The sequence below is a fragment of the Salvelinus fontinalis genome, chromosome 9, assembly GCF_029448725.1.
Source record: "Salvelinus fontinalis isolate EN_2023a chromosome 9, ASM2944872v1, whole genome shotgun sequence".
NCBI classification, from domain to species: domain Eukaryota; kingdom Metazoa; phylum Chordata; class Actinopteri; order Salmoniformes; family Salmonidae; genus Salvelinus; species Salvelinus fontinalis.
The window spans coordinates 1,701,270-1,720,395 of record NC_074673.1 but is presented as its reverse complement, the minus strand read 5'-3'; the positions used below and the strand labels follow the sequence as shown (position 1 = coordinate 1,720,395).

The following is a 19,126-nucleotide window of genomic DNA, read 5'->3' as shown; positions in this document are numbered from 1 at the left end:
ACCAGCTTTGAGTCATCTTGGGTATGTCTGTACCAGCTTTGAGTCATCTTGAGTATGTCTGTATCAGCTTTGAGTCATCTTGAGTATGTCTGTACCAGCTTTGAGTCATCTTGAGTATGTCTGTATCAGCTTTGAGTCATCTTGAGTATGTCTGTACCAGCTTTGAGTCATCTTAGGTATGTCTGTATCAGCTTTGAGTCATCTGAATTTGGGGATTTTCTCCCATTCTGCCTTGCAGATTTTTTCAAGCTCTGTTAAGTCAGTGGTGGTGAACAGCAATCTTAGTCTTTCCACAGATTTCCAATGGGATTCAAGTCTGTGCTTTGGCTGGGCCACTCAAGGACTTTCCCATTCTTTTTCTGAAGCCAGTCCAGCATAGCTTTGGCTTTATGCTTCGGGTCATTGTCCTGTTGGAACGTAAATCTTCGCCCCAGTCTAAGGTCATTTGCACTCTGAAGCAGGTTCTCATTAAGGATTTGCTTGTATCTGGCTCCATTCATTGTTCCCTCTGTCATTACCAGTCTTCCAGTCCCTGCCATTGAAAAGCATCCCCATAGCATGATGCTGCCACCACCATGCTTCACCGTAGGGATGGTGTTAGGCGAGCGATGTCTGGTTTTCTCCAGACGTAGTTGCTCTTCATTCAGGCCAAAGAGTTCAATTGACTGTCTCATCAGATCACAGAATCATTTGCCTTGTGCTGTGAGACTTTCACCTGCCTTGTTGTACATTCCAGGTGTGCTGTCATGTGCCTTGTTGTAAACTCCAGGTGTGCTGTCATGTGCCTTTTTGTAAACTCCAGGTGTGCTGTCATGTGCCTTTTTGTAAACTCCAGGTGTGCTGTCATGTGCCTTTTTGTAAACTCCAGGTGTGCTGTCATGTGCCTTTTTTCTCAGGAGTGGCTTCCATCTGGACATTCTCCCATAAAGCATAGATTGGTTAAAATCCTGTAGAGACTGTTGTCCTTCTGGCAGGTTCTCCCATCTCAGCCAAAGAAATCTGTAGTTCTGTCAGAGTGGTCATTGAGTTCTGGGTCACCTCCCTGACCGAGGCCCTTCTTGCCCAGTTTGGCCGGACGGCCAGCTCTAGGCAGAGTCTGGGTATTTCAGTTTGGTTAGACGGCCAGCTCTAGACAGAGTCTGGGTATTTCAGTTTGGTCACACGGCCCAGCTCTAGGCAGAGTCTTGGTATTTCAGTTTGGTTAGACGGCCAGCTCTAGACAGAGTCTGGGTATTTCAGTTTGGTCACACGGCCAGCTCTAGGCAGAGTCTGGGTATTTCAGTTTGGTCACACGGCCAGCTCTAGGCAGAGTCTGGGTATTTCAGTTTGGTTAGACGGCCAGCTCAAGGCAGAGTCTGGGTATTTCAGTTTGGTTAGACGGCCAGCTCTAGGCAGAGTCTGGGTATTTCAGTTTGGTTAGACGGCCAGCTCTAGGCAGAGTCTGGGTATTTCAGTTTGGTCACACGGCCAGCTCTAGACAGAGTCTGGATATTTCAGTTTGGTCACACGGCCAGCTCTAGGCAGAGTCTGGGTATTTCAGTTTGGTCACACGGCCAGCTCTAGACAGAGTCTGGGTATTTCAGTTTGGTTAGACGGCCAGCTCTAGGCAGAGTCTGGGTATTTCAGTTTGGTTAGACGGCCAGCTCTAGGCAGAGTCTGGGTATTTCAGTTTGGTTAGACGGCCAGCTCTAGGCAGAGTCTGGGTATTTCAGTTTGGTTAGACGGCCAGCTCTAGACAGAGTCTGGGTATTTCAGTTTGGTTAGACGGCCAGCTCTAGGCAGAGTCTGGGTATTTCAGTTTGGTCACACGGCCAGCTCTAGGCAGAGTCTGGGTATTTCAGTTTGGTTAGACGGCCAGCTTTAGGCAGAGTCTGGGTATTTCAGTTTGGTTAGACGGCCAGCTCTAGGCAGAGTCTGGGTATTTCAGTTTGGTCACACGGCCAGCTCTAGACAGAGTCTGGATATTTCAGTTTGGTCACACGGCCAGCTCTAGGCAGAGTCTGGGTAGTTCCATATTTGTTCAATTTCCCGATGATGTATAGACCATTGTGCTCTTGGAAACTTTCAACACTCCAGGAATAGTTTTATACCCTTTCCCAGATATATGCCTTATCACAATTCTTTCTCGGAGCTCTATGGACAAGTTCCTTGGACTTCATGGTATGTACTGTAATTTGTGCTCTGACATGAGCTGTCAACTGTGGGACTTTATATAGACAGGCGTGTTTCTTTCTAAATCACGTCCAAAAAATGTAATTTGCCACAGGTGGACTCCAATCAAGTTGTAGTGACAACTCAAGGATGATCAAAGGAAATTGGATGTGCCTGAGCTCAATTTGGAGTGTTATAGCAAAGGGGTGTCAATACTTTCAGTATCAGTCAAGTTTGGACACACCTACTCATTCAAGCGATTTTCTTTATTTTTACTATTTTCTACATTTTAGAATAATAGTGAAGACATCAAAACTATGAAATAACATGGAATCATGTAGTAACCAAAAAGGTGTTAAACAAATCAAAATGTTTTTTATATTTGAAATTCTTCAAAGTAGCCTCCCTTTGCCTTGATGACATCTTTGCACTCACTTGGTATTCTCTCAACCAGCTTCACCTGGAATGCTTTTGAAGGAGTTCCCACATATACTGAGCACTTGTTGGCTGCTTTTCCTTCACTCTGCGGTCCAACTCATCCCAAAATATCTTAATTGGGTTTAGGTTGGGTGATTGTGGGGGCCAGGTCATCTGATGCAGCACTCCATCACTCTCCTTCTTGGTCAAATAGCACTTACACAGCCTGGGGGTGTGTAGGGTCATTGTCCTGTTGAAAAACAAATGATAGTCCCACTAAGTGCAAATCAGATGGGATGGTGTATCGCTGCAGAATGCTGTGGTAGCCATGCTGGTTAAGTGTGCCTTGAATTCTAATTCCACTGGTCTAATGTCCATTGCTCGTGTTTCTTGGCCCAAGCAAGTCTCTTATTTTTATTGGTGTCCTTTAGTAGTTGTTTCTTTGCAGCAATTTGACCATGAAGGCCTGATTCACACAGACTCCTCTGAACAGTTGATGTTGAGATGTGTGTGTTACTTGAACTCTGAAGCATTTATTTGGGCTGCAATTTCCTAGGCTGGTAACTCGAATGAATTTATCCTCTGCAGCAGAGGTAACTCCGGGTCTTCCTTTCCTGTGACGGTCCTCATGAGAGCCAGTTTCATCATAGTGCCTGATGGTTTTTGGGACTGCACTTGAAGAAAAAGTTCTTGAAATGTTCAGTATTGACTGACCTTCATGTCTTAAAGTAATGATGGACTGTTGTTTCTCTGCTTATTTGAGCTGTTCTTGCCATAATATGGACCTGGTCTTTTACCAAATAGGGCTATCTTCTGTATACCACCCCTACCTTGTCACAGCACAACTGATTGGCTCAAATACATTCAGAAGGAAAGAAATTCCACAAATTGACTTTTAAAAAGGCACACCTGGTAATTGAAATGCATTCCAGGTGACTACCTCGTGAAGCTGGTTGAGAAAATGCAAAGAGTGTGCAAAGCGGTCATCCAGGCAAAGGTGGCTACTTTGAAGAATCTCAAATATAAAATATATTTTAATTTGTTTACTACTTGATACCATATGTGTTATTTCATAGTTTTGATGTCTTCACTATTAGTCTACAATGTAGAAAATAGTCCAAATGAAGATAAACCCTGAGTAGGTGTGTCCGAACTGTTGACTGGTACTGAATGTAAATTATATTTAATTTTACATTTTCTATACCTTTGAAAACATTTCTAAAAACATGTTTTCACTTTGTTTTTATGGGCTATTGTGTGTAGATGGGTAAGATCTTATATATATATATTTTATCTGTTTATAATACAACAAAATGTGGAATAAGTCAAGTATGACTACTTTCTGTTATTTTATTGACAAATTGATTCATCCATTGATCCTGAAAGACAGTGAACAAACATATGGCTTAATTTTCTTTATTCACGCCACAGCATTATCATAGCTGCTAGTGAAACAGACCAAACATATGGCTTAATTTTCTTTATTCACGCCACAGCATTATCATGGCTGCTAGTGAAACAATGACCAAACATATGGCTTAATTTTCTTTATTCACGCCACAGCATTATCATAGCTGCTAGTGAAACAGACCAAACATATGGCTTAATTTTCTTTATTCACGCCACAGCATTATCATAGCTGCTAGTGAAACAGACCAAACATATGGCTTAATTTTCTTTATTCACGCCACAGCATTATCATGGCTGCTAGTGAAACAGACCAAACATATGGCTTAATTTTCTTTATTCACGCCACAGCATTATCATAGCTGCTAGTGAAACAGACCAAACATATGGCTTAATTTTCTTTATTCACGCCACAGCATTATCATAGCTGCTAGTGAAACAGACCAAACATATGGCTTAATTTTCTTTATTCACGCCACAGCATTATCATAGCTGCTAGTGAAACAGACCAAACATATGGCTTAATTTTCTTTATTCACGCCACAGCATTATCATAGCTGCTAGTGAAACAGACCAAACATATGGCTTAATTTTCTTTATTCACGCCACAGCATTATCATGGCTGCTAGTGAAACAATGACCAAACATATGGCTTAATTTTCTTTATTCACGCCACAGCATTATCATGGCTGCTAGTGAAACAGACCAAACATATGGCTTAATTTTCTTTATTCACGCCACAGCATTATCATGGCTGCTAGTGAAACAATGACCAAACATATGGCTTAATTTTCTTTATTCACGCCACAGCATTATCATGGCTGCTAGTGAAACAGACCAAACATATGGCTTAGTTTTCTTTATTCACGCCACAGCATTATCATGGCTGCTAGTGAAACAATGACCAAACATATGGCTTAATTTTCTTTATTCACGCCACAGCATTATCATGGCTGCTAGTGAAACGGTGACCAAACATATGGCTTTATGGTTTTCTTTAGTAGTGGGAGGGCCTATGGCAGGATGCTTCTACTCACAGTGGGGAATTGTGATGTCATTATGGGGTATTGTGATGTCATTATGGGGTATTGTGATGTCATTATGGGGTATTGTGATGTCGTGATGGGGTATTGTGTGTAGATTGATGAGGGAAATAAACAATTTAATACATTTTTGAATAAGGCTGCAACGTAACAATGTGGAAAACGTCAAAGGGTCTGAATACTTTATGAATGCACTGTATATCTAAATGGAAAATGATACATATCTAAAAGTAACTTCCGTTGCCAAAATGTAAAAATAGCCTACATAAAGCCATCAAATAAAAACATTGCAGCCCGCAGGTAGAAAATATCCTGATTTTAAAAATAACTATCCTATAAATCATAGTGGCTACACATGGCCCGTCTGCAAGGAACTGGAAACATTGTATCAACTATTAACTCGTCCGGGCCAAAGCTAGTGCTCATAAATGATTTTATATATTTGCCACTGCTCAACTAAAAATATCTTGGTCGACCAACAACCTTTCAATCAAACAATGGTCCAGTCAACTAAATGGGGTCAGTCCTAATGTGGAGTGGATCTGAGTTTTATATAGGGTCAGTCCTGATGTGGAGTGGATCTGAGTTCTATATGGGGTCAGTCCTAATGTGGAGTGGATCTGAGTTCTATATGGGGTCAGTCCTAATGTGGAGTGGATCTGAGTTCTAAATGGGGTCAGTCCTAATGTGGAGTGGATCTGAGTTCTATATGGGGTCAGTCCTAATGTGGAGTGGATCTGAGTTCAATATGGAGTCAGTCCTAATGTGGAGTGGATCTGAGTTCTATATGGGGTCAGTCCTAATGTGGAGTGGATCTGAGTTTTATATGGGGTCAGTCCTAATGTGGAGTGGATCTGAGTTTTATATGGGGTCAGTCCTAATGTGGAGTGGATCTGAGTTCTATATGGGGTCAGTCTTAATGTGGAGTGGATCTGAGTTCTATATGGGGTCAGTCCTGATGTGGAGTGGATCTGAGTTCTAAATGGGGTCAGTCCTGATGTGGAGTGGATCTGAGTTCTATATGGGGTCAGTCCTAATGTGGAGTGGATCTGAGTTCTATATGGGGTCAGTCCTAATGTGGAGTGGATCTGAGTTCTAAATGGGGTCAGTCCTGATGTGGAGTGGATCTGAGTTCTATATGGGGTCAGTCCTAATGTGGAGTGGATCTGAGTTCTATATGGGGTCAGTCCTAATGTGGAGTGGATCTGAGTTCTATATGGGGTCAGTCCTAATGTGGAGTGGATCTGAGTTCTATATGGGGTCAGTCTTAATGTGGAGTGGATCTGAGTTCTATATGGGGTCAGTCCTGATGTGGAGTGGATCTGAGTTCTAAATGGGGTCAGTCCTGATGTGGAGTGGATCTGAGTTCTATATGGGGTCAGTCCTAATGTGGAGTGGATCTGAGTTCTATATGGGGTCAGTCCTAATGTGGAGTGGATCTGAGTTCTAAATGGGGTCAGTCCTGATGTGGAGTGGATCTGAGTTCTATATGGGGTCAGTCCTAATGTGGAGTGGATCTGAGTTTTATATGAGGTCAGTCCTAATGTGGAGTGGATCTGAGTTTTATATGGGGTCAGTCCTAATGTGGAGTGGATCCGAGTTCTATATGGGGTCAGTCCTAATGTGGAGTGGATCTGAGTTCTAAATGGGGTCAGTCCTGATGTGGAGTGGATCTGAGTTTTATATGGGGTCAGTCCTAATGTGGAGTGGATCTGAGTTCTATATGGGGTCAGTCCTAATGTGGAGAGGATCTGAGTTTTATATGGGGTCAGTCCTAATGTGGAGTGGATCTGAGTTCTATATGGGGTCAGTCCTAATGTGGAGTGGATCTGAGTTTTATATTTTAGTTTAATCAAATATTTATACCATTGGCAGAGTTTGTATACCATTTACCAATTTTTGATATGTAGAAAATGAGGAACTATATTCATACCAGCCATATTGGCAGGTGGTCAGAGTATTTGGGAGCATTTTTTTCTCTCAATCCAATGCCCCAAAATGACCCAGGTCAGTAGTATAAGGGTTAAATAATGGTTTTCCTGTACGGTGTTGAGTCATTGTGGTTCATTGTGACAAGCTCCTTCCTGTTGTCTCCTCTCTCAGAGTTTCTCCATGGCAGTTTACCTGGTCAGACAGCAGACATCCACAACCCTGCTACAGAGACTACGGGCCAAAGGGATCCGCAACCCAGACCACTCCAGAGCTCTCAGTAGGTGGCTCTCTGATATTAGACGTTGCTGCATGGTCCCATAAACCCCAAGTCCCTCATGACCATAGGGGCTGCCTCAACAGCACCCGGCTAGGGAAAATGGGAACGGGAGAATGTCCTCGTTATTGTGTTGTCTCTCTCTCTCTCTCCACAGTCAAAGAGAAGTTAACAGCTGACCCCGACAGTGAGATCGCGACCACCAGTCTACGAGTCTCTCTACTCTGTCCGGTACGTACACTCATTTACATTTTAGTTATGTAGCAGATGTTCTTAATCAGAATCGATCAATCGGTGATCAACTAATCAGAAGTGATCAACTTGGGTAGAAGTAGGTAGATTAGGTAAAACAACCACATCACAATCAGAGGGTCTGTCATCCCACTGAGGCTACAAAACAGCACGGTATTCATCCTTCTGTTTCCTGTTTCCTGTGTGTTTGTCTAGCTGGTCCTCGTGATGTTGATGTATATTCATCCTTCTGTTTCCTGTTTCCTGTGTGTTTGTCTAGCTGGGGAAGATGTTGATGTATATTCATCCTTCTGTTTCCTGTTTCCTGTGTGTTTGTCTAGCTGGGGAAGATGTTGATGTATATTCATCCTTCTGTTTCCTGTTTCCTGTGTGTTTGTCTAGCTGGGGAAGATGTTGATGTATATTCATCCTTCTGTTTCCTGTTTCCTGTTTCCTGTGTGTTTGTCTAGCTGGTCCTCGTGATGTTGATGTATATTCATCTTCCTGTTTCCTGTGTGTTTGTCTAGCTGGTCCTCGTGATGTTGATGTATATTCATCCTTCTGTTTCCTGTTTCCTGTGTGTTTGTCTAGCTGGGGAAGATGTTGATGTATATTCATCTTCCTGTTTCCTGTGTGTTTGTCTAGCTGGGGAAGATGTTGATGTATATTCATCCTTCTGTTTCCTGTTTCCTGTGTGTTTGTCTAGCTGGTCCTCGTGATGTTGATGTATATTCATCTTCCTGTTTCCTGTGTGTTTGTCTAGCTGGGAAAGATGTTGATGTATATTCATCCTCCTGTTTCCTGTTTCCTGTGTGTTTGTCTAGCTGGTCCTCGTGATGTTGATGTATATTCATCCTTCTGTTTCCTGTGTGTTTGTCTAGCTGGTCCTCGTGATGTTGATGTATATTCATCCTTCTGTTTCCTGTTTCCTGTGTGTTTGTCTAGCTGGTCCTCGTGATGTTGACGTATATTCATCTTCCTGTTTCCTGTTTCCTGTGTGTTTGTCTAGCTGGGGAAGATGTTGATGTATATTCATCTTCCTGTTTCCTGTTTCCTGTGTGTTTGTCTAGCTGGTCCTCGTGATGTTGACGTATATTCATCTTCCTGTTTCCTGTTTCCTGTGTGTTTGTCTAGCTGGGGAAGATGTTGATGTATATTCATCTTCCTGTTTCCTGTTTCCTGTGTGTTTGTCTAGCTGGGGAAGATGTTGATGTATATTCATCTTCCTGTTTCCTGTTTCCTGTGTGTTTGTCTAGCTGGGGAAGATGTTGATGTATATTCATCCTCCTGTTTCCTGTTTCCTGTGTGTTTGTCTAGCTGGGGAAGATGTTGATGTATATTCATCTTCCTGTTTCCTGTTTCCTGTGTGTTTGTCTAGCTGGGGAAGATGTTGATGTATATTCATCTTCCTGTTTCCTGTGTGTTTGTCTAGCTGGGGAAGATGTTAATGTATATTCATCTTCCTGTTTCCTGTGTGTTTGTCTAGCTGGGGAAGATGTTAATGTATATTCATCTTCCTGTTTCCTGTTTCCTGTGTGTTTGTCTAGCTGGGGAAGATGTTGATGTATATTCATCTTCCTGTTTCCTGTTTCCTGTGTGTTTGTCTAGCTGGGGAAGATGTTGATGTATATTCATCTTCCTGTTTCCTGTTTCCTGTGTGTTTGTCTAGCTGGTCCTCATGATGTTGATGTGTATTCATCCTTCTGTTTCCTGTTTCCTGTGTGTTTGTCTAGCTGGGGAAGATGTTGATGTATATTCATCTTCCTGTTTCCTGTTTCCTGTGTGTTTGTCTAGCTGGGGATGATGTTGATGTATATTCATCTTCCTGTTTCCTGTGTGTTTGTCTAGCTGGTCCTCGTGATGTTGATGTATATTCATCCTTCTGTTTCCTGTTTCCTGTGTGTTTGTCTAGCTGGTCCTCGTGATGTTGATGTATATTCATCCTTCTGTTTCCTGTTTCCTGTGTGTTTGTCTAGCTGGTCCTCGTGATGTTGATGTATATTCATCTTCCTGTCTCCTGTGTGTTTGTCTAGCTGGGGAAGATGTGGATGTATATTCATCTTCCTGTTTCCTGTTTCCTGTGTGTCTAGCTGGGGAAGATGCGTCTGATGATCCCGTGCAGAGCGCTGACCTGTTCCCACCTGCAGTGTTTCGACGCGACGCTTTACATCCAGATGAATGAGAAGAAACCCACCTGGGTGTGTCCTGTGTGTGATCAGAAGGCCCCCTACCAACACCTCATCATCGACGGGTTCGTTCTGCTGCACCTCTCTGGGGATGTTTCACATTGAATGAACAGTCATCCAATGCATTGCAGTACAGTAGCACACACTATTTCTGAACCCCTGTCGTGTGTGTGTGTGTGTGTGTGTGTGTGTGTGTGTGTGTGTGTGTGTGTGTGTGTGTGTGCGCAGGTTGTTCATGGAGATCCTAAACAGCTGTGAGGACTGTGATGAGATCCAGTTTAAGGAGGACGGGAACTGGTATCCCATGAGGTCGAAGAAAGAGGTCACAGAGGTGTCTGCTTCGTTCAACGGGGAGGACGGTACGTGGGGATTCCTCCGGCTTCATAGCCCTTCTGGTATCCTAGTAGCGCCATTTATACAAATTCATAAAAAAAAAATCAAAAGCTGAGATGTCTTGAGTCATTAAGTATTCAACTCCTTTGTTATGTGAAGCCTAAAGTTGCAATAATAGTGTTTAACATGATTTCTGAATGACTACCTCATCTCTGTACCCCACACATACCATTATCTGTAAGGTTCCTCAGTCGAGCAGTGAATTTTAAACACAGATTCAACCACAAAGACCAGGGAGGTTTTCCAATGGCTTGTAAAGAAGGGCACCTATTGGTAGATGGGTAAACAAAACAATAAACAGACATTGAATATCCATTTGAGCACGGTGAAGTTATTAATTACACTTTGGATGGTGTATCAATACACCCAGTCACTACAAAGATACAGGTGTCCTTCCTAACTCAGTTGCCGGAAAGGAAGGAAACCGCTCAGGGGTTTCACCATGAGGCCAATGGTGACTGTAAAACAGTTTAAATCAACATTTATTGGTCACATACACATATTTAGCAGATGTTATTGCGGGTGTAGTGAAATGCTTGTGTTCCTAACTCCAACAGTGTAGTAATACCTAACAATTCACAACAATACACACACATCTAAAGCAAAAGAATGGAATTAAGAAATATATAAATATTAGGATGAGCAATGTTGGAGTGGCATTGACTAAAATACAGTAGAATAGAATACAGTATATACATATGAGATGAGTGAAGCAGTATGTAACTATTGTTAAAGTGACCAGTGATGTAGAAAGGGCAGCAGCCTCTAAGGAGCAGGGTTGAGTAATGGCTAGTGATGGCTAATTAACAGTCTGATGGCCTTGAGATAGATGCTGTTTTTCAGTCTCTCGGTCCCTGCTTCGATGCACCTGTACTGATCTCGCCTTCTGGATGATAGCGGGGTGAACAGGTAGTGATGCACCTGTACTGACCTCTCCTTCTGGATGATAGAGGGGTGAACAGGTAGTGATGCACCTGTACTGACCTCTCCTTCTGGATGATAGCGGGGTGAACAGGTAGTGATGCACCTGTACTGACCTCTCCTTCTGGATGATAGAGGGGTGAACAGGTAGTGATGCACCTGTACTGACCTCTCCTTCTGGATGATAGCGGGGTGAACAGGTAGTGATGCACCTGTACTGACCTCTCCTTCTGGATGATAGCGGGGTGAACAGGTAGTGATGCACCTGTACTGACCTCGCCTTCTGGATGATAGAGGGGTGAACAGGTAGTGATGCACCTGTACTGACCTCTCCTTCTGGATGATAGCGGGGTGAACAGGCAGTGATGCACCTGTACTGACCTCTCCTTCTGGATGATAGAGGGGTGAACAGGTAGTGATGCACCTGTACTGACCTCTCCTTCTGGATGATAGCGGGGTGAACAGGTAGTGATGCACCTGTACTGACCTCTCCTTCTGGATGATAGAGGGGTGAACAGGTAGTGATGCACCTGTACTGACCTCACCTTCTGGATGATAGAGGGGTGAACAGGTAGTGATGCACCTGTACTGACCTCACCTTCTGGATGATAGAGGGGTGAACAGGTAGTGATGCACCTGTACTGACCTCTCCTTCTGGATGATAGCGGGGTGAACAGGTAGTGATGCACCTGTACTGACCTCTCCTTTTGGATGATAGAGGGGTGAACAGGTAGTGATGCACCTGTACTGACCTCTCCTTCTGGATGATAGTGGGGTGAACAGGTAGTGATGCACCTGTACTGACCTCTCCTTCTGGATGATAGAGGGGTGAACAGGTAGTGATGCACCTGTACTGACCTCTCCTTCTGGATGATAGCGGGGTGAACAGGTAGTGATGCACCTGTACTGACCTCGCCTTCTGGATGATAGCGGGGTGAACAGGTAGTGATGCACCTGTACTGACCTCGCCTTCTGGATGATAGCGGGGTGAACAGGTAGTGATGCACCTGTACTGACCTCGCCTTCTGGATGATAGCGGGGTGAACAGGTAGTGATGCACCTGTACTGACCTCGCCTTCTGGATGATAGCGGGGTGAACAGGCAGTGATGCACCTGTACTGACCTCGCCTTCTGGATGATAGCGGGGTGAACAGGTAGTGATGCACCTGTACTGACCTCGCCTTCTGGATGATAGCGGGGTGAACAGGCAGTGGCTCGGGTGGATGATGTCCTGGATGAGTTGAATGGCTGTGATAGGAGAAAACTGAGGATGGATCAACAACATTGTAGATACTCCACAATACTAACCTAAAGGACAGTGAGAAAAGAAGAAAGCCTGAACATAATACAAATATTCCAAAACATGAAAGTAATAATTTTTAAAAATGTGGCAAAGAAATTTACTTTTTGTCCTGAATACAAAGCGTTATGTTTGGAGCAAATCCAACAACACATTACTGAGTACCACTCTCCATATTTTCAAGCATGGTTGTGGCTGCATCATGTTATGGGTATGCTTGTAATAATTAAGGACTAGGGAGTTTTTTTTTAGGATACAAGTAAACCGTATTGAGCTAACGACAGGCAAAATCCTAGAGGAAAACCTGGTTCAGTCTGCTTTCCACCAGACACTGGGATATTAATTCACCTGTCAGCAGGACAATAACCTAAAACACAAGGCTAAATCTACACTGCTTACCAAGAAGACATTGAATGTTCCTGAGTGGCCAAGTTACTGTTTTGACTTACATCTGCTTGAAAATCTATGTCAAGACTTAAAAATGGCTGTCTAGAAATGAGCAACAACCAACTTGACTGAAGTTGGACTTGTCTCTGTTTCTCTGTCTGTCTCTCTCTTTCTCTCTCTCTGTCTCTCTTTGTCTGTCTCTGTTTCTCTTTCTCTCTGTCTGTCTCTCTCTTTCTGTCTGTCTCTGTCTGTCTCTCTTTCTCTGTCTCTGTTTCTCTTTCTGTCTGTCTGTCTGTCTGTCTCTGTCTGTCTGTCTGTCTGTCTGTCTGTCTGTCTGTCTCTCTCTGTCTCTGTTTCTCTTTCTCTCTGTCTCTCTCTCTTTCTGTCTCTCTCTTTCTGTCTCTCTCTCTTTCTGTCTCTCTGTCTGCCTGTCTCTCTGTCTGATATAGACTCGTGTCGGACAGTAGAATCGGAGCACCACAGGACCAATAAGGTGGTGGTGATCGATCTGACTCTGGACAGCTCTTCAGACGACGATCTGGACCATGAGCCTCCTCTCAAGAGGGCCTGTCCCTCCTCCTCGCTGTCCCCTGCCTCGCCGCCTGCCAGCAAGGGGTATGTCCAATCACAAAATCCTACAAATACAATCTGTCCACTCATCCTTTCCTGTCACTGCGTGAATTTGAAAGAAGTGAGCAGTTGAAAGCTAAGCCAGCCTTATGATGAGCTTCCGCCATATTGTTATCACCTGTCTGCGACGAAAAGAGGACAGATTTGTCACAGCACCAGGCTACTATTGTTTTATTCAGTTGTCTTCCTCGGCTTTCGGGCCGACTGAACACCAGTCAGACTACTGTCTGTTTTGGGCCGACTGAACACCAGTCAGACTACTGTCTGTTTTGGGCCGACTGAACACCAGCCAGACTGCTGTCTGTTTCGGGCCCGCTGAACGCCAGTCGGACTGCTGTCTGTTTCGGGCCAGACTGCTGTCTGTTTTGGGCCGACTGAACACCAGCCAGACTGCTGTCTGTTTCGGGCCGACTGAACACCAGCCAGACTGCTGTCTGTTTTGGGCCGACTGAACACCAGCCAGACTGCTGTCTGTTTTGGGCCAGACTGCTGTCTGTTTCGGGCCCACTGAGCACCAGCCAGACTGCTGTCTGTTTTGGGCCGACTGAACACCAGCCAGACTGCTGTCTGTTTTGGGCAGACTGAGCACCAGCCAGACTGCTGTCTGTTTTGGGCCGACTGAACACCAGCCAGACTGCTGTCTGTTTTGGGCCGACTGAACACCAGTCGGACTGCTGTCTGTTTCGGGCCGACTGAACACCAGCCAGACTGCTGTCTGTTTCGGGCCCGCTGAACACCAGTCGGACTGCTGTCTGTTTTGGGCCAGACTGCTGTCTGTTTTGGGCCAGACTGCTGTCTGTTTCGGGCCCACTGAACACCAGTCGGACTGCTGTCTGTTTCGGGCCCACTGAACACCAGCCGGACTGCTGTCTGTTTCGGGCCCACTGAACACCAGCCGGACTGCTGTCTGTTTCGGGCCCACTGAACACCAGCCGGACTGCTGTCTGTTTCGGTCCGACTGAACACCAGCCGGACTGTTCTGACCTGGTGTTATGTTCTCCCCACAGAGTGTTGAACCTCCACAGCCAGGTGTCTCCGGTGGCCAGAGCTCCCAGCATGCCTCCTGTTGAGACCAGCTATATCCCTCCTCCTCCCCCCCTCATACAGGACTACAGCCACTACTACCACACCCCCAACGACCTGGACCTCAACTTCTTCTCATTCCTCCAGGGAGACAACCATCAGGTAATGACTTCACAGAATAGAACCAACAGGTAATGACTTCACAGGATAGAACCATCAGGTAATGACTTCACATGATAGAACCATCAGGTAATGACTTCACAGAATACCACCATCAGGTAATGACTTCACAGAATAGAACCAGACAACCATCAGGTAATGACTTCACAGGATAGAACCATCAGGTAATGACTTCACAGGATAGAACCATCAGGTAATGACTTCACAGAATACCACCATCAGGTAACGACTTCACAGAATACCACCATCAGGTAATGACTAAACAGAATACCACCATCAGGTAATGACTTCACAGAATACCACCATCAGGTAATGACTTCACAGAATACCACCATCAGGTAATGACTTCACAGAATACCACCATCAGGTAATGACTTCACAGAATACCACCATCAGGTAATGACTAAACAGAATACCAACATCAGGTAATGACTTCACAGAATACCACCATCAGGTAATGACTTCACAGAATACCACCATCAGGTAATGACTTCACAGAATACCACCATCAGGTAATGACTAAACAGAATACCACCATCAGGTAATGACTAAACAGAATACCACCATCAGGTAATGACTTCACAGAATACCACCATCAGGTAATAACTTCACAGAATACCACCATCAGGTAATGACTTCACAGAATACCACCATCAGGTAATGACTTCACAGAATACCACCATCAGGTAATGACTTCACAGAATACCACCATCAGGTAATGACTTCACAGAATACAACCATCAGGTAATGACTTCACAGAATACCACCATCAGGTAATGACTTCACAGAATACCACCATCAGGTAATGACTTCACAGAATACCACCATCAGGTAATGACTTCACAGAATACCACCATCAGGTAATGACTTCACAGAATACCACCATCAGGTAATGACTAAACAGAATACCACCATCAGGTAATGACTTCACAGAATACCACCATCAGGTAATGACTAAACAGAATACCACCATCAGGTAATGACTAAACAGAATACCACCATCAGGTAATGACTTCACAGAATACCACCATCAGGTAATGACTTCACAGAATACCACCATCAGGTAATGACTTCACAGAATACCACCATCAGGTAATGACTAAACAGAATACCACCATCAGGTAATGACTTCACAGAATACCACCATCAGGTAATGACTTCACAGAATACCACCATCAGGTAATGACTTCACAGAATACAACCATCAGGTAATGACTTCACAGAATACCACCATCAGGTAATGACTTCACAGGATAGAACCATCAGGTAATAACTTCACAGAATACCACCATCAGGTAATGACTTCACAGAATACCACCATCAGGTAATGACTTCACAGAATACAACCATCGGGTAATGACTTCACAGAATACCACCATCGGGTAATGACTTCACAGAATACCACCATCAGGTAATGACTTCACAGAATACCACCATCAGGTAATGACTTCACAGAATACCACCATCAGGTAATGACTTCACAGAATACCACCATCGGGTAATGACTTCACAGAATACCACCATCAGGTAATGACTTCACAGAATACCACCATCGGGTAATGACTTCACAGAATACCACCATCGGGTAATGACTTCACAGAATACCACCATCGGGTAATGACTTCACAGAATACCACCATCAGGTAATGACTACTCTCTCCTCTCTGTAGCATTACAACATGGTGATGGCGGCAGCAGCGGCGGCCTCAGCCTCAGAAGACCATGACCTTCTCCTCAACCGCTTCCTGCCGTATAGCTCCTCCCAGATGTTCCTGGACCAACCAGGGACCCCCGGGGGCGGGAGCAGCGCCCTGCCAGCAGCCAATGGGGGCAGCAACAGCGGGAGCAGCTCCAGTCTTGTTTCGTCTAATAGTTTAAGAGAGAGGGATGGCGACAGGGATGGCGAGAGGGACAGCCAGTCGAGCAGGTCTGATGCAGCGGCGGCAGTCATATATGGCTCCATACCAGACGTGATCTCGTTAGACTGAAGGGAGGCGGGGGATCGTTCACACAGAACGGAAAAACAACTTGAGGGAGAAAATAGAAACGGAAGGGGACGAATAAAGGAAAAATAAAAAGTAGGAGAAAACAATGCTATGTACAGAGAGGAAAAATATATATTTTCAATTTGACTTATTATATAATAAGCTCCCGATGATGATGATGAGTAACTTCAGGTGATATTTTTCTGTGGATACTGAAGATTTTCCCCCAGCCTCTTCCTTCACGTGCCCCCTGACCCCTGACCTTTTGTACTTCGTTTTTATTGTTGTATTTCAATATTACACGTCGACGGCATTATTTTTGTCTCAAAAACATGTTTGGACTTGTGCTTCGGAGCGAGAAGAGGAATCTGTCCGTTTGTTTCGTCATCACTGTAGATTTATTTTTCCTTTTTTTTTTTTTTTTTAACGTTAATTTCTTACTGTGGTCAATAATATTGTATTTAATTATTTTCAAGGTATTATTTATTAATATGCTTTCAAGTTCTGTTGGATCTGTGTGCTGTGTAAAAAGCATTCCCTATGCTCCATGTTGTCGTTGCCACTAGGATCACACAGGCTAGCCTGGGTACCATTCTGTCTGCTGTCATTCCACTCTTCGTCATGCGTAACAAGGAGTGGAAGTGTAGCACAAGACAGACTGGTACCCAGGCTGGTTATACATCCACTACTGTGGTTTCTCTGGTTTGTGTGCTCCTCTCTCATCTCTTTCAGTTAGCTGAGGAAACTGTTTTCACATTAAAGAAATATTAGGAAAAAGTATTGAAATTGGCATCATAGTTACACACAGCAAATTTACATTATGTGGGGGGGGGACAAAATGGTTTCAATCCAGTGTATTACTATGGTACCTTATTAAATGTAAGCACTATTTTCACGCAGGGGGTATCTTTTGACTCACTTTTTCACCAGGTCATCTAAGGAAAACAAAAACCCAAGTATATTGAAGTTGTTTTGGAACAGAGAACATACTATATGGCTTTTCACGCCTGCTATCTCAGTCAGTCTCTCCTCTGTCTCCTCTCACTCACCAGAGTCCAGTAGCTCTAGAACCTGTGTCCTTGTGGTCTGATTCAGAGCTGTCCGTGTGACTGTGCTAGAATTCCTAGTGAATGCCTGATAGCTGGTCTGTGACAGCAGCCACACTAAAGGGCCGACCTGAACGGTACTGTGATGGCTTGGGGATTTTCTTTGGCTCTTTCCAGGATTTTTTCCCCCAGCAACTTTTGTGGATGTGGAGCCAGGCCAGCCCAGTACAGCTTGGCTCAGTTAGGCCCTATAGTGTGGAATGGGCCAGCCCAGTACAGCTTGGCTCAGTTAGGCCCTATAGTGTGGAATGGGCCAGCCCAGTACAGCTTGGCTCAGTTAGGCCCTATAGTGTGGAATGGGCCATAGTGGTTTTGATACCATTATTCTGTTCTGTTTCCTTCCTGTGTACACAGTTAGTATTATTTATTATTTCCTCTCTTAGTTTTGATTGACTCATGAATATGCATTGCTATTGTCCTATGATATTTCTTTAGTAATTCTATGATTCATGAATATGCATTGCTATTGTCCTATATTTCTTTAGTAATTCTATGATTCATGAATATGCATTGCTATTGTCCTATGATATTTCTTTAGTAATTCTACGATTCATGAATATGCATTGCTATTGTCCTATGATATTTCTTTAGTAATTCTACGATTCGTGCTATTTAAGAGGTCATTGTCGCTTGATCTGCATCGTTGTAACAAACCAATTCTGTTTGAGTTTTTCTTCTTCTGTCTTGTTGTGCTATTGAATGACGTCAATATCACAACAGAGGTTTGGAGCATTTTGATGGTCTCTGGCCTCTACTGTGTCGTTTGATAATTGTATGAATTAAACAGGTAGATACAGCAAGACGACAGACAAGTAATGGTTTGCTCTGGCCTCTGCAAGAAATAGAGCTAGTCAATAAATCACTGTGTATTGAGCGGTTGAATCAAGGTGCTTTTTGCAGAAGTAATTATGTTCCTGTTCTTGAATGTTCTTCGGACGTGAAGCATTTCGTTTGTGTCTTTTCTTGAACGCAGTCTGTTCATATGATGGTGTCGCGACGACTATACGTCATGGACGTGACACCGTTTTGCTGACCTTTTACTGTTTTGAATGAAATAAGAGCTTGGCGATGCCTGGATTTGATTTTTTCAGATATTTTAATAGTTTAAGTGAATGGCATCAAAACAGGACCCTGAACCTAAACGTCAAGACGGTAAGGAACCTCTAAATGTGATATTTAGAGAGTTAAAACGATCAGAGTATGGTAAGGCAGTGCACGGCAGGCTCATTGTAAACAACTACAAATATAAAACTAACCATCCAACTATAGCTGAGATTAGCATAAGATACACAGCTATCTAGCGTGGCTCAACGCAATAAATGTCTTGTTAACTAACTAGTTAAATCAAATCTTTGGCTGAAAGATCCCAGAAGATAGCTATTATCTAGCTCGCTAGCTAGTGGCCCGTTGTCCTGAAGATACGACCTCTGCTGGTCGGCTACTGCATAGCAACCTAACCCGGTTGCATTAAACCCCTAGTTACTGTACCTCTTATATTTTCCCTGGAAGGATCTAGAATGGGACATTCTTACGGTGTGGTGCCTTTTGGGGGGGGGGGGG

At 43.9% G+C, this 19,126-nt stretch overlaps 1 protein-coding gene across 1 annotated transcript in view; it reads left to right on the top strand.

The window, feature by feature from the left end:
• Positions 1 to 18,448, top strand: part of LOC129861880 (E3 SUMO-protein ligase PIAS1-like) — a 38,008-nt gene extending 19,560 nt beyond the window's left edge. The window contains exons 7-13 of the mRNA XM_055933044.1: positions 7,122 to 7,227; positions 7,382 to 7,455; positions 9,546 to 9,706; positions 9,870 to 10,000; positions 13,092 to 13,257; positions 14,280 to 14,457; positions 16,146 to 18,448. Coding sequence (XP_055789019.1) covers positions 7,122 to 7,227; positions 7,382 to 7,455; positions 9,546 to 9,706; positions 9,870 to 10,000; positions 13,092 to 13,257; positions 14,280 to 14,457; positions 16,146 to 16,463 — 1,134 coding nt within the window. The 3' untranslated portion in view covers positions 16,464 to 18,448. The remainder of the gene's footprint in view (positions 1 to 7,121; positions 7,228 to 7,381; positions 7,456 to 9,545; positions 9,707 to 9,869; positions 10,001 to 13,091; positions 13,258 to 14,279; positions 14,458 to 16,145) is intronic.
• The last annotated feature ends 678 nt before the right edge of the window (positions 18,449 to 19,126 follow it).